General features: G+C 54.5%; 2 protein-coding genes across 2 annotated transcripts; one reads left to right on the forward strand and one right to left on the reverse strand.

Moving 5' to 3' along the window:
* Positions 1-1,236: 1,236 nt before the first annotated feature.
* Positions 1,237-4,222, reverse strand: VOLCADRAFT_76912 (uncharacterized protein). The gene is made up of 5 exons (XM_002955959.1): positions 4,059-4,222; positions 3,839-3,929; positions 3,024-3,234; positions 2,414-2,566; positions 1,237-1,293 (listed from the first exon to the last, which is right to left on the reverse strand). The coding sequence occupies exons 1-5, from the start codon at positions 4,138-4,140 to the stop codon at positions 1,276-1,278; spliced, it is 555 nt and encodes a 184-aa protein (XP_002956005.1). The 5' UTR covers positions 4,141-4,222; the 3' UTR covers positions 1,237-1,275.
* Positions 4,223-7,385: 3,163 nt separating this feature from the next.
* Positions 7,386-11,218, forward strand: VOLCADRAFT_42105 (uncharacterized protein; the record flags this gene model as incomplete). The annotated part of the gene is made up of 8 exons (XM_002955905.1): positions 7,386-7,508; positions 7,686-7,866; positions 8,398-8,669; positions 9,138-9,252; positions 9,548-9,698; positions 9,900-9,970; positions 10,398-10,545; positions 11,002-11,218. Coding segments are annotated over 8 exons (1,278 nt in total), but the record flags the coding sequence as incomplete, so codon positions are not given.
* Between the last annotated feature and the right edge of the window lie 1,555 nt (positions 11,219-12,773).

Here is a 12,773-nt window from a genome sequence, read left to right on the forward strand (position 1 = left end):
TCTCTACATTTTTTCCCGCTGCCTCTTTTCTCCGCGACCGCAAAGCGATCAAAGTACCTTTACCTAGTCAAACCAACCAAATCCATCTGCAGCCTCCATCGGCTCCACGGTCCTCCAAGCTGCAACACCCTCTCGCCATTTCTTAACCCCTTCTTCTCTCCCCCATCTCGGTAGCTGTCGTCATCCATTCAAATCCATTCCCTGCTGCCGGCCGGCCGCCAGTTCGCTCAGCTTCGATATCCGCCCGTTCGCCGTCTTCTTCTGGCCTATATCTCTGGTTTTGCATGACGGTTGACGATTGACAGTTGTCGTTTGACGCCCCTACAACGGCTGAAACCCTTAACACCTATTTCTACTTACAACCACCATCTATACCGCCACCACCAGCAGCACCACCACGACCAGCAGCACCAAGGAGCAATGACGCAAGGGCTGTGTGCGCTATCGACCTCCTGGCCAGTAGGAGGAGAGGGCGAGGGAGGAGGAGAAGGAACAACACACACACACACATGTTCGAACCACGCAGCTACCGGGGGAATTAATTCGACCCATGCACGGCCCCCACCCCACCCATATTAGCAACGAGGCTAGGCAGCCCGCTGGTACGCGGCGATATGGCTATCTGCAGGCTACAGGCTTACAGCTACCTCCACAAGGTTACCGCCGTCACCGCCGCCGTCACCACTGCAGCAGCAGCAGCAACAACCACAACAACAGCAGGTGGTGGTGGTACTGGGGCAACGGCTGGAGTTGGTTAACAGAACACAGACTTCGGCCCCTACCCATATGCAGGAGACCGGCATTCCGTCCCCTCTTTCCCCCCAACCCCAACCCTGCAGTTCACTAACAACCATTTCCCCCAGCACACCTACACACACACGCATACACGCGCGAGCACATGGGGCAGCTATGTTCTCCTGCAGCAGGAATGCCAGGCAAGCCCTAATTAGGCACGGGGTCCGGGCCCATCACCGCCTCCCCCATTGTTCATGTCTGTGCCCCTGCACGTGCACCGTGTAAAATTCCGTACAACAACATCAACCTGCTGCCGCAGCACCGCAAGAAGCGCCGCACACACAACAATCCAGTCGCCCTGGCAGGTGAGCTCCTGTTTAGGCCCCCAGCCGCTCCTCTGCAGCGTTACCTAGTTACTAAGCTCTATCCAGCAACCCTTTACTCCTCACTCCGAGCTGCCTACTGCCGACACCACCTCCAGCACCACCACCAGCACCACCTAGGTTGCATGTCTTGGGTGAACATGTCTTTGATGATACCTTAGTTCAGGCTTGGCATCTGCATTGCAAAAAAAACATCAACATCACCATCACCATCATCATCAACGATAATTATACAGCGGGTTGTCAGCGGAAACGCACTGAAGGGTGGTAAAGACAACTAAATGGGGAGGGGGACAGTCCACATCTGGTACGACTATGTTAGCCGCGCCACAGCATACCCCACCACAGCATACCCCACAGCACATCAGCGTAAGGCCAGGAGGTTCCTTTAAGATCCCGGGTCAGGCCGCCAAGGGGGAGGGAAACCCACAGGAAACCCCCGCCCCTCTCTGATGCCGTACGCTGCCTAATGGACTGTCCCGTCCGGACACGAACACACAGATGGGGTTATGAAGCAAGTGCTCGCCACTTCTGCAATGTGCGTGCTTTTCTGTCCTAGTCAAATGCAGCCAGTCTTAGTCCTAGTCCTAGTTTAAATATGCTATAAAGTTTAAATATGCTATAACGTAAGCATTAGTCAGTACTTTTTTTATCTAATTCGAATTTGTTGTGGGTTTTTTCTCCGCGACCATAGTCTTCCCTTCGTAGTACGGACTCCCTTCTCCGTACTTCCGTACATGTTTCCGTACCCAAGCCTATCAGAAAGCTTTGTAGTGATCGTCCTTGAGAGCTTTAGTGGCTTCGCATCTTTAAATCGTGTTTGGGTAGTGGCATCGTTTCGGAAAGGTGAGGACCATGCAGCTGCGCCACGACGTTCTTCTCAGCTGAAGAAGCCTCTTCTTTTCCCGCTTCCCAGCCACCATACAAATCTATGAGTAGAGACCGCAGGAAAACGAAAGAATATAATATTTGTTTGAAATTATGATATAAAAAGGATCTAATATTTTGTACATAAAATCCGCATCCAATCACATCCGCACCCTTTCATAAGAATGTTCGGTCAGCGGTATCCTCGTTCTCCCCCCCATGTAGCTTTGGAGCCACCCAGAAAGAGAAACCAAACCCACCAGAACCCCCCCCAATACCCCTCTTCGCCTATTTCTACTTTCATCCAGCCAGCCCCCCACCCAGCTACCCACCCAGCTACCCAGCCAGCCACTCAACCAATCAATTAACGGAGGGAGCGCAGCGCAGGAGGACACGTTTCACTAAGTCCGTACCTTCCACAAACGTACCTTCCACAAACCGTCGTTGAGATGATGCAAGTTGTCCACCCCGATGCCCTTGTTGACCGCCCGGATATCCGCAGTGGACATCTGCAGCACCCCGACCGCCATGGCGTGCTCCTTCCCGCAGGCGTAGATGGCCACCGGCGTGCCCACATCGCCCTGGTGGGAAAGAGAGGAGGCGGAGGCGGAGGCGGAGGGGGGAGAAGGTCAGGGGGGAGGAAAAGAAGGGAAGAAGGGAGAGAGAGAGAAAGTCGGTCGAGAGGGAGGGAGAGAGAGAGAAAAAAACGGATCGCTCCCCAGATTTTTCTTTTCCCTTCGCTCCCCAGCGAAACCTCTTCCCTAACCCCCTGTTGGGGGCTCCCGTCGCCACCCACAAGGGCAGTAGACGGGGGTTGTAGGAGGACTCCATGAGTTTATGCGTTATGTGTCTGTAACAACAACATGATGCCCACAGGTGAGCCGTGCACCTAAACCCGTGCACCTAAACCCGAATAGCGTAACCAGGAGCCGCAAACCCAAAACCCTGAGAGATAAACCCTATATCAATAATGATGTAGATAGAAAATCGCCCTCCTCCCCAGGGGCGGCCCCCTCTCCCCTTTTTCTCGTCTCGCACCTCATCGTGAATTGTGGCGTCGGGGTGAGTCAATCCCGGGCACATTATGTTGGCCCCGCTGAGCACGAACTTTATGGCCCCCTTGTCCGTGCGCAGTCGCTTCATCATCGCCGGATATTGGTGGAGTACTCGGAGTGTGGGCAGCCAGGGCCCGTCGCGTTCCTGGAAGAACAGGATGTTGCCGTTGATGACGCAGAGCTGGACATGGCCGCTGGAATGGTGGAAGGGTGAGAGGGGAAGAGAGGGAGAGGGATAAGAGATGGAGAGAGAGGGATGGAGACGGGAATTAGGCCGACGTGGGGGGGGAGGAATTCAATGCACAAGGATACAAGGAAAACAAATGCCGACGTGAAAAGTTTTTTTGCCGACGTCCAAAGATGCAGATTGCTGCTGGTGGGGATGGGGGTAGGGGGATGGGGAGGTTACGAAGGGGGAATGGGAACAGGCCCGAAAAAGGAGAGGAACAGAGGCGGGTGGAGGGGGAGGTAGCGAATGAGCGGAGGGCGCCACAACAATGAGTCATTAGGCCGTAGGGTGAAGGAAGAAAGATACAGGAGGAAGGGGCCAGTTATGGAAGCGGAATGGGAAACGGAGGAATACAGGTAGGGGCGGCAGGTAAAGAGGGAAGACGACAGGAGATTAAGGGAGAGGTCAGTGAAGCGGCTGTTGCTTGTGGGTGGGTAGACAAGGTTGTGCTGCCAACCCGCGTTTGCCATCCTTGCGGCAAGGTGTGCTGCAAGCCCGCAAGCTCGCCGTAAGCTCGCGGGAGTCAGCCGAGGGTTCCGGTGACGAAAGTTCTTGCTAGAATTACTCACCATTTACCCAGGTATACCGATTCCTTTTTAGGTATAAGCGTTTCAATTACGTCTGTTTGCTCCAGATAGGGGTACGTCTCGCAAACGGCGGCTGTTTGTCCAAACACGGAGCACGAGGACGTCTCAGAAATCAATTACTGTGGAATGTGTCGTGACTGGTGGCAACTTGCATATTGCTGCCTATGTGCGCACGATCTGGTTCGTGTGGGTACACGCCTACCTCGTATGCCTCGTGCCACTGAAGATTTTACTTGGCTAAGATTTGAAACGTCTTCTCTGCTAAACTTCTTGAAAAGCGCCATTTACAAAAAATTGCCGAGCCAGTCTGAGAGCAAGACCGTGGCAAAGCAAATAAAGAAACAGCGTAAATGTTCGATGTGGTATCCTATCGAAAACTCCAAACTTCATGAAGCAAACCCGCATGTAAATCACTTCGGTTTCTCGATGTCGAATACGGTATCGTCGGTTCGAAATTAACGGTCGCGCCATTGTCATCAGAGCTTGCGCATGCATGCGTGTCCTACAATATGGTAGCTGGAATGACGACTTTCATATCGAATTTCCCTTCGGAGGCAAAACTCCGGTTAGGGGTGGCGGCGCTTGTGCCGCGACATAAAAATGTAGTAAGACGCGACACAATACCTGCTGCTCTAGCAGATGACAACTCATCCCATGCTCGTGTCCTAAAGCCCCGTACTTCCAAAAAGGCACCAGCCCCATCTCAACCGCTACAAGAAGCCGACCCTCTCTCGCCTCATCACGGTGCACAGCGCAAGGACGGCGACCGCAGGAGTAATGGGGCCAAACAACATGTACAGAACGATAATCCTCGCATTGAACGCGGTAGCACCGACGCCCTCCTCAACCGTGATCGTGTTCGTGACCGGGAGCGGGATGGCCATGGAGACCTGGGCGATGCGAAGGAATTTCCCCGACGACGCAATCTTGACCGCGATGGACCCCACGAACGCTCACCCTCCAAGGACAAAGGCCAGCGCCATAGCCAAAAGCAGTTCTTTGACCAGAGTCAAAGGTGTGTTTTTTGCGTTTTGCCATGCTTTGCTGGGCCGCGTAGCACACGGTGCCGAGCTGGACATCCGAGCCCTCTACGAACAAACATGTACACAGACAAAAAAAATTAATATTACCTCACGTTCTTCCCCGGGAAGCGGTCCCTCTGCTTCCTAACCCTGGTTGTGTGGGGGGCCGTGCACCGGCAGCGCCCTGCCGGTGCGGGGGTCTTAGATCTTCGGGCATAAGATCCATTCGACTTCAAATTGACTCCCCAAAACCCAAATCGCTGTGTGCTAATTGCGCTGCAAAAGTGCCCCAAACTGCAGTTTGGTGTTTTTTGCAGCAACTCCCCCCCGGCACACACGCGACTCCTTCGCAGTTGTTGTCCCGCGCCTGATGCCGACTGTTTGTGAGCGACAAAACTGGCTGGGATAACTTGCTGGGATTTTGGACCTCCAAAAGTGGCAATGTCCGCCCCCCTCCCGCGGGGTGGGGGGAGAGGGGGGGGTGGTAAACGTATTGGGGCTTAATTTCCGGCACCACGGGTCGATTACTTCATCACTTTTAGGACTACTACTACTACTAGGGCCAGTTTCGAACTTTGGACGCCTTCCGGCAGTCGGGCGGCAGTTCACTTCTGAGTTTTTATCGCATCATGTGATTTCCCCCTCCCTCCATTTGACCCTCTATTTCTTGCAAAAACAATCCTACTTGTTACTTGAATTTTCCCCTTCCCCCTTTTGGATCCTAAATCCATTGGACAACGACATACGCTGGCTGAGCCTGCAGCCGAGCTCGAGGCCCACCCGATCCCCAGGTGGTACCTCAGCCCCCGACACATGTAGACAGGAAGATGGCCCGCTCCCCTCGCTACCTTGCCGTACAGCAGGTGGGTTATCCCACCCACCCGTCAGGTGGTTATGCAAAAATGAACCTCGTTGGGTTTTTGGATCCGGATCGGGTGATGTACTTGATGTGGGTCGGGCTTGCGATTGAGTATATGTCAGTATTGAAAATTGTCACATTGAGGGATTGGCCGGCGGGGGGCCCCCCGGGGGGGGAGGTCCGGGGGGAAGGAGGGCCGGAGGGAGGGGAGCGAGGCAGGGAGGAGCCCCTACCGCCGCGGGATCGTCGCGGACTGTCCGATGACGTCATAGTAGTACACTTTCAAAGGAGGAACACCCTTCCTTCTTTGCCGCCTATTTAGTAAAATTTTACACCTCACCTCTGCGGCTTCCGTTGTCCCTTTCTCCTTATTTTCTGCTTTCACAAGGCTTTCCTTTCTTTCACCTAGGCGGCTAGGTAGTTCTTCTGCTGCTGCGTTTTTCGCCTTCTGCTGCCTTCTTCTTTGCGCTTCTGGACTTGCCAGCTAGTCCGTCATTCGTCTCGCGCAACCCAAGCTATGACGCCACGTCGTCGCCAAGGTTACGCAGGATGCCATCACTCTCGGCAGTGAACTTCTCCTTTCTCCTCAGCAGCATTTATAACCTCTCCTGAACCACCCGCCTATCTTTGGCACATCTGCTCCATCCGGCAGTGGTTGGTTCCCCTAGCCCCCTTGATGATGGTGGTGTTGGCTGGCTGGGCGGCCGGGAGGAGGGGATCACCTGTGTGGGCCAGAGCGCGCTGTGGCTAGAGGGCCTCGGGGTTGGGGGCGGAACGGTTCGAGAGATATTGTCAAAATCCGATCCGATCTGGGTCAGGTGCTATTTGATTTGATTTGGGTCAGACGGTGCTGCTTTGCCGTACAGTAATAACATCACGTGCCACGGGCCTTCCCGTACACCCAATCCCCGTACACCCAATCCTCCATCCGGCAATAATTAACCTTTTATTAAATATCGACACGTGCATACACACATACATACACCCGCACACACGTACACAAATCAGTTGGTACGAGTGGAGGAGGAGGGCGCTTACGTGGGTCTTGTGAACGGCTCGCCAACGGCAGCAGCAGCAGCAGCAGTAGCAGGCGGCGCCGCGCATGAAGACGACGACGGCAGTGATGACGGCGGTGATGACGGCGGTGACACCTCGGTGCCGAGGCCCCGGGGGAAAAAGGGCAGCGGCGGCGGCCCGGTCTTGGATCCCAGGTGCGCTAGAGGGTGTATGGGGTGGGGTGGGGTGCGGGGTGGGGCTTGTTTTTCCAATCTGCCCTTCACCTCACTTCACCTCACTTCTCCGCGGCCCGCTGTCTGTCCACTGCCGTAGTGCTCGTCCTCTCTCTCTCGCCCGTTTCCCTTCCCCTTTCCATTCCTCATGTCGGCAGTTTTTTTTACCAATTGCCATTTATATAAAATTTATGTATACAAATAAAATATAAATAGGCATAAAGTATCATAAATTTTTTAATAAGAAATATTTTTTCTTACAAAGAAATATTTACAAAGAAATATTTTTTCTTACAAAGAAATTTTTGTGTAGATATATTATATATACATTTATTTATTACTAATACTTTTTTCATGTTATATTTATAACTCTCCCTTCCCCGTTTTCACTTTTTCCCCCCAACCCCACCCCCGCCCTTAGAGATCAGCGGCTGGTGAAGGAGCTGGTGGCGGGGGTCACCCGACTGCGGCGCCGACTGGACTTCGTGGTCGCCAACCTGACGCAACAAACACCTGCGGACATGGAGTCGGGAGTACGGCAGGTGAGAGAGGCGGAGAGTACGACAGGAGGAAGGGCTGTCGCGTCGAGGACGACTTGGGCTCTGGCCCCCCGTCTGGGGTCTTCAACTGCGGCCAACTAACGGTCATCGTCCAACTTACAAACTCCCAACCTCCTGGAAGTGTAACGGCTTTATGATTATGAACCTGACTGATGCCAGGTGCTTCGGTTGGGTGTGTACGAGCTGACGGAACGACGCTTGGCGCCGTACGCTTTGAACGAGCACGTACAACTCGCCAAGGTGGTTTCGGGGCCGGGGGCCGGCTCCTTCGTCAACGGTGTTCTCAGATCCGCCGCCCGGCAGGTTGAGGCCGGTACCCTCCCCACACCTGAGGTACGTCGTATAGCCGTACATAGGCCTCTGTCCCGTACTGCCGTACAGGTCTCTAAACAGCACCCACAGGCCACGTTTTGCTTAATGTATTGGGCATGGCATTGGCGAGAGTCTGGATTACATTGAAACTGTACACGAGTTGTGCCTGTCATGATCCGCGCTTGGGCCACCTCACCGTTGCCATTTTGTGTTTGGTAAGGGTGGTTTTAGCGTGGTTTTGGTTTCGGAGCATCTCTTTTAGCTGGCGTTTCGCTGCCTTTCGCTTCAGACACCATGAAGGAAAACCCCTTCATGCCACCCCCTTCTCCCTCCCTCCCCATTTTTTCCTTTGGTTTCTTACAAACTTTGACCACCCCACAGTTCAGGGCCGGCAGCGAAACCCAAGCCAACTCCCCCTCCACCACCTCCTCCACCACCTCCTCCACCACCTCCTCCACCGCCTCCTCCACCACGCCCTCCACCACGCCCTCCACCACGCCCTCTACCACCACCTCCTCCACCACCACCTCCACCACCACCTCCACCAGCACTCGTGAAGCTCTCCGTCTCCTGGCTCTGCAGCACTCTCACCCCAACTGGCTCGTATCCCGCTGGCTGAGCCGCTTCGGCCGGCAAGGCACTGAGGCCCTGCTGCGCCGCAACAACATGCCGCCCATCTACACGGTCCGTGTCAATACACTGAGGGCGGGAGCTAGCGTGGAGCGGTTGTTGGGGCAGTTGGCGGCGGTTGGGGTGGAGGCGGAGGCGTCGCCGTTGATGCCAACGGAGTTCATTCGGATTCGGTCGGGGCTGCAGAAGTTGTTGGCTGAGGTAGGTTGGTTGGTTGGTTGGTTGGTGGTTAGAGGGGGAAGGGAAGATGGGGCCTGGGATTCCCTTGGCAGAGGGTGAGGGAGGGAGGGAAGGCGTGTGGGAGGGAGGGAGGGGAGGGTGTGTATCTCTGCGCTCATGCTTGTTCGCTCGCCTGGATATGGGCGTCGTGTGTGTCCATGTATGTATGTATGTTTATATGTGTGTATGTATGTATTGTGTGCGGTACATCTTCTGACGTCAATCTGTGTGTAGGTGTGTGTTTCGCCTCGTACAGCTGCGCTAGGTAATCGAGACCGTCTCCTCCCCTTCCCGTAAAACTCCCCTTTGGGGGGAAAGGGAAGGGAAGGCGGCAGAGGAAAGTTTGGAAAGCCATTCAAGTCATTCACGTGTTGTCCTGGAGGGGCCGCCCGCGGGTGTACGACCACACACGTGTTTATTGGTTTTCGTCGTGCTCTGCTCATCCTGCAGGGTTTCGTGTCGGACGGTTCTCTTGTCGTACAGGACGAGTCCGCAGGCCTCGTGGTTTCCCTCCTGGACCCTCAGCCCGGGGAGAGACTCCTGGACTGCTGCGCGGCTCCCGGGGGTAGGTACGGAAGAAACATACATCCATACATACTTCATACATACTTCATACATACTTCATACATACACCCCAAAAACCCACCCGGGGATTTGCGCCATTGCTGCAGTAACAAACTGAAGGTCGATGTGTATGTATGTAACTTCATAATTCACAAATTTTGGTGAATACTACATTTTAGAGCAATACAATAATAGTACAGCAACACAACACAGGGCACTTCCACTCCTGCGGAGATCCACCCCCCATTAACGAACCCTCCTAACCACGACTTTAACTCCCAACCGCTAACTCCCAGGCAAGACTCTCTTCGCGGCGGCCCGGATGCGAGGTCACGGCAGCATCACGGCGCTGGATGTGTCGGCGCCGCGCCTGGGCGCCCTCCGCCGCGCCGCTGAGCTGGCGGGTGTCGAGGACATGGTCACCACACGCGCAGTGGACTTGCGCAGGTGGGCCCGACAGGCAGCGGATCGGGCCGCGTGGCAGGAGGAGATGCGGTCCCCGCCGCCGCCGCCGCCGCCGCCGCCGCCAACGGCGTTGGCGGCGGCGGCGGCGGCAACATGGGTTGGGCAGCAGCGGGTTCGTGTCGATATGGGGCCGGAAGAGCGGAAGGAGACGGAACGCAGCGGCAGCGGTGGAGACGATGCGAGGCGGGTACGGCAACCGGATACGGCAACCATGTGGCAGTACGACAAGGTCTTGTTGGATGCGCCGTGTACGGGTGAGTGGGGTGTGTGTATGTTGTGGATCCAGTTATCGGAAGGCGCCCTGGGAAAGGAGTGGGAAAGGTCAGGGCAGGGAGCTTCAAGGCTTTTATTATTCGTTTGCTCTCTCGAAGAACCGTCGAAGGGAGTTCAATAAAATTGAAAAATTTGTGGGGTCAGACACACGCACACACGCGCGCGTATTGATTATTTAATTATATAATTATTTATTTATATGATGTGTATTCCAGGATCACCAGGTCCAGTTGACTAAAATATTGAGTGGAAAAGGTAGGGCCAAGAAGGCGCATCACTCGCCTATGTTCCTGGAGATCATTCCTTCTTCGCGCTCAGATTTGACCTCAACCTCAACCTCAACCTCAACCTCGCATTTAAAAACGCCTCTCGCCCCAAAATCGGTTCCACCCCGCCTCTTCATTCCAGGAACGGGTGTTTTGGCCAAACGTGCCGATCTGAGGTGGCGCCGTACACCTGAGCAGCTGTACGAACTGGTGGCGTTACAACAGGAGCTGCTGGAGGCGGCGGCGTGCCTGGTGGCCCCTGGGGGAGTCCTAGTGTACAGCACATGTGAGTGTGCCGTACTTACCGTATATGTACTCGCACTCTTCTGTCGTACATACTCTTCATTCAGTTGAAATCTTCACCTCACCCCCGATTGCTCTCCTCACCCCAAGTAAGCTCTTTTCGGGGCCCTCCTCCCCGCCCACCGACACACTGGCCTTCTCTCTGTCTCTTATCCTCCGGGGGCCAGTTGCAGTTCATTTTGCTTCCGACTCCAACAACTCCAGCGGTTGACATGAACTGTGTCTGTGTAGGTGTGTATGTGTGTATGTGTCCGGTACACTTGGCCGGTGCTGCTTCCTGCACGCAAAAAAGGATAAACCCATCCAACCATTACCCAACCACCACCCAACCAACTCCGCACACACGCATGCACTCACCCAAACCCACATGCACCCAAACCCAACCTCCCCCGCCCCCCGCATTCCCCCACACCCCCAACACCCCCGCACGCCACCTCAGGTAGCATAGAGGAGGAGGAGGACCAAGAGAGGGTGCGGACCTTCCTGGAGCGGCATCCGGAGTTCGAGGTGGAGCCGGCGGCGGCGGCGGCAGTGCCATCCGGCCGCCGTGGTTTCGGAGCCTCGTGGGTGCCTCCCTCTGTAGTGACGGCGGAGGGCTTCATGGCCACGTTGCCGCACGTCCACGACACGGATGGCGCGTTCGCGGCGCGGCTGAGGCGCCGACCTGGTGCACGCGCACACGCGCACACACATACATACAAATAGCTGCTGCTGCAGCAGCAGCAGCATTGTGTGAGCCTAGAAATCCGTAATGCTGCTGGTGATGGTGATGGTGGTGATGGTGATAATGGTGATGGTGATAATGATGGTGATGGTGGTGGTGATGATGATGATGTATAAGGAAAGGGATGAGAGCTCTTAAAAAGAGGTGATCATGGGGGGGGACTTGTGAAAGACCGGATGAAGGTCGAAAACCCCCCATGATCACATACATACAGACATACATACAGACTCACGCACACGTATCCATACGCAGTGATGGCTTGCCTCCCCCGTGGGGAGCAACATTTAGTTCGGTAAGTCCTCGGTAGCCTCCTCGCGGCTGGGGCTGCGCAACCTTCGGCATTGGTGTCACGCCATATGACATGCTAACAGACACAAGAAATGCGGATGGCTCACTACATTGGTTCGCCAAGCTCCACCTGGTTAGCTGACCACCTTGCGGAAAAGGGCTTTTCGCCCCATTCCTTGTCCCCACACGGTCCTGGACAGGGTGCCTGGGTGTCTTGGCCGACAGGGTTTTAGGGTTTTCATTTCTGTTCTCCCTCCATGCCCCTATGGCCATCGTGCCATTCCAACGTTCTTTTGCGTAATACACAGTTGACGCGGCACAGCCGTACATACGTACAGCATTACAAAAGCATATTACAAGATCGTTTGTTTCAACTGGCGCTAGCTATATTCCGATAGCTCCGAAACCATAAGTTGAGCTGTGTCGCAGTCCTACCCCCCATTTTCCGACAGCTTGCTCTCGAGTTGACCAGAGAAACAGGCGGAAACCCGGCGAAAGAGCCGATATTCAGCACCTGGGGTCCGTAACAATTTCATTTTCTTCTTTCTGTCGCCGACAAAATTGAAGTTAATGTCACCACGGCACGCTTGACATCTGCATATGAACCATCACGGTAAAAGCTGTACGACATCTCCGTCATATCCCCCACCTATAAAAAGAGAAACAAAGAAGTTTGAATGCGATACCACAAGCTAAGCGACACAAAAGAGCGGGCAACTAAACACAAAGCAAAACACAAAAAAGACACCATATTTCAGCAAGAGAGCGCGAGGCCATACTGCAATGCATGATTACTAAAATGGTGTATGTATGTAGGTATACGGGTCATGCTTCATGGTCACAAGATATCTATAGGGCCAAGGGCGGGGGCGGGGGAAGAGGGGCCCAAGACGACAAGTTGCGTCCCCCGCCGCACCGCAATGTCTGTTACGGGTCGTCCTTTACACATAGCACATAACAGTGCTACAGAAAAACAACGCATGCTATAGCCACGCGTCCGAGGAAACGCCAGACTAATACCAAAAAAGGTAAGAGGAGATCATCAAGGGCAGCCAAAGCAAGAGCAGCCAAAGCAAGAAAAAAACGCGTCCCATGCAAATCAAAAAGTTACAAACGTACAGCAGCGCCACACGACAATGCCGGCGCGGTCAATAAAAACGTTGCCTATTCAAGCACAACCACAACCTGAGACGTCGTTCGAGA

Source organism: Volvox carteri, assembly GCF_000143455.1.
Source record: "Volvox carteri f. nagariensis unplaced genomic scaffold VOLCAscaffold_56, whole genome shotgun sequence".
NCBI classification, from domain to species: domain Eukaryota; kingdom Viridiplantae; phylum Chlorophyta; class Chlorophyceae; order Chlamydomonadales; family Volvocaceae; genus Volvox; species Volvox carteri.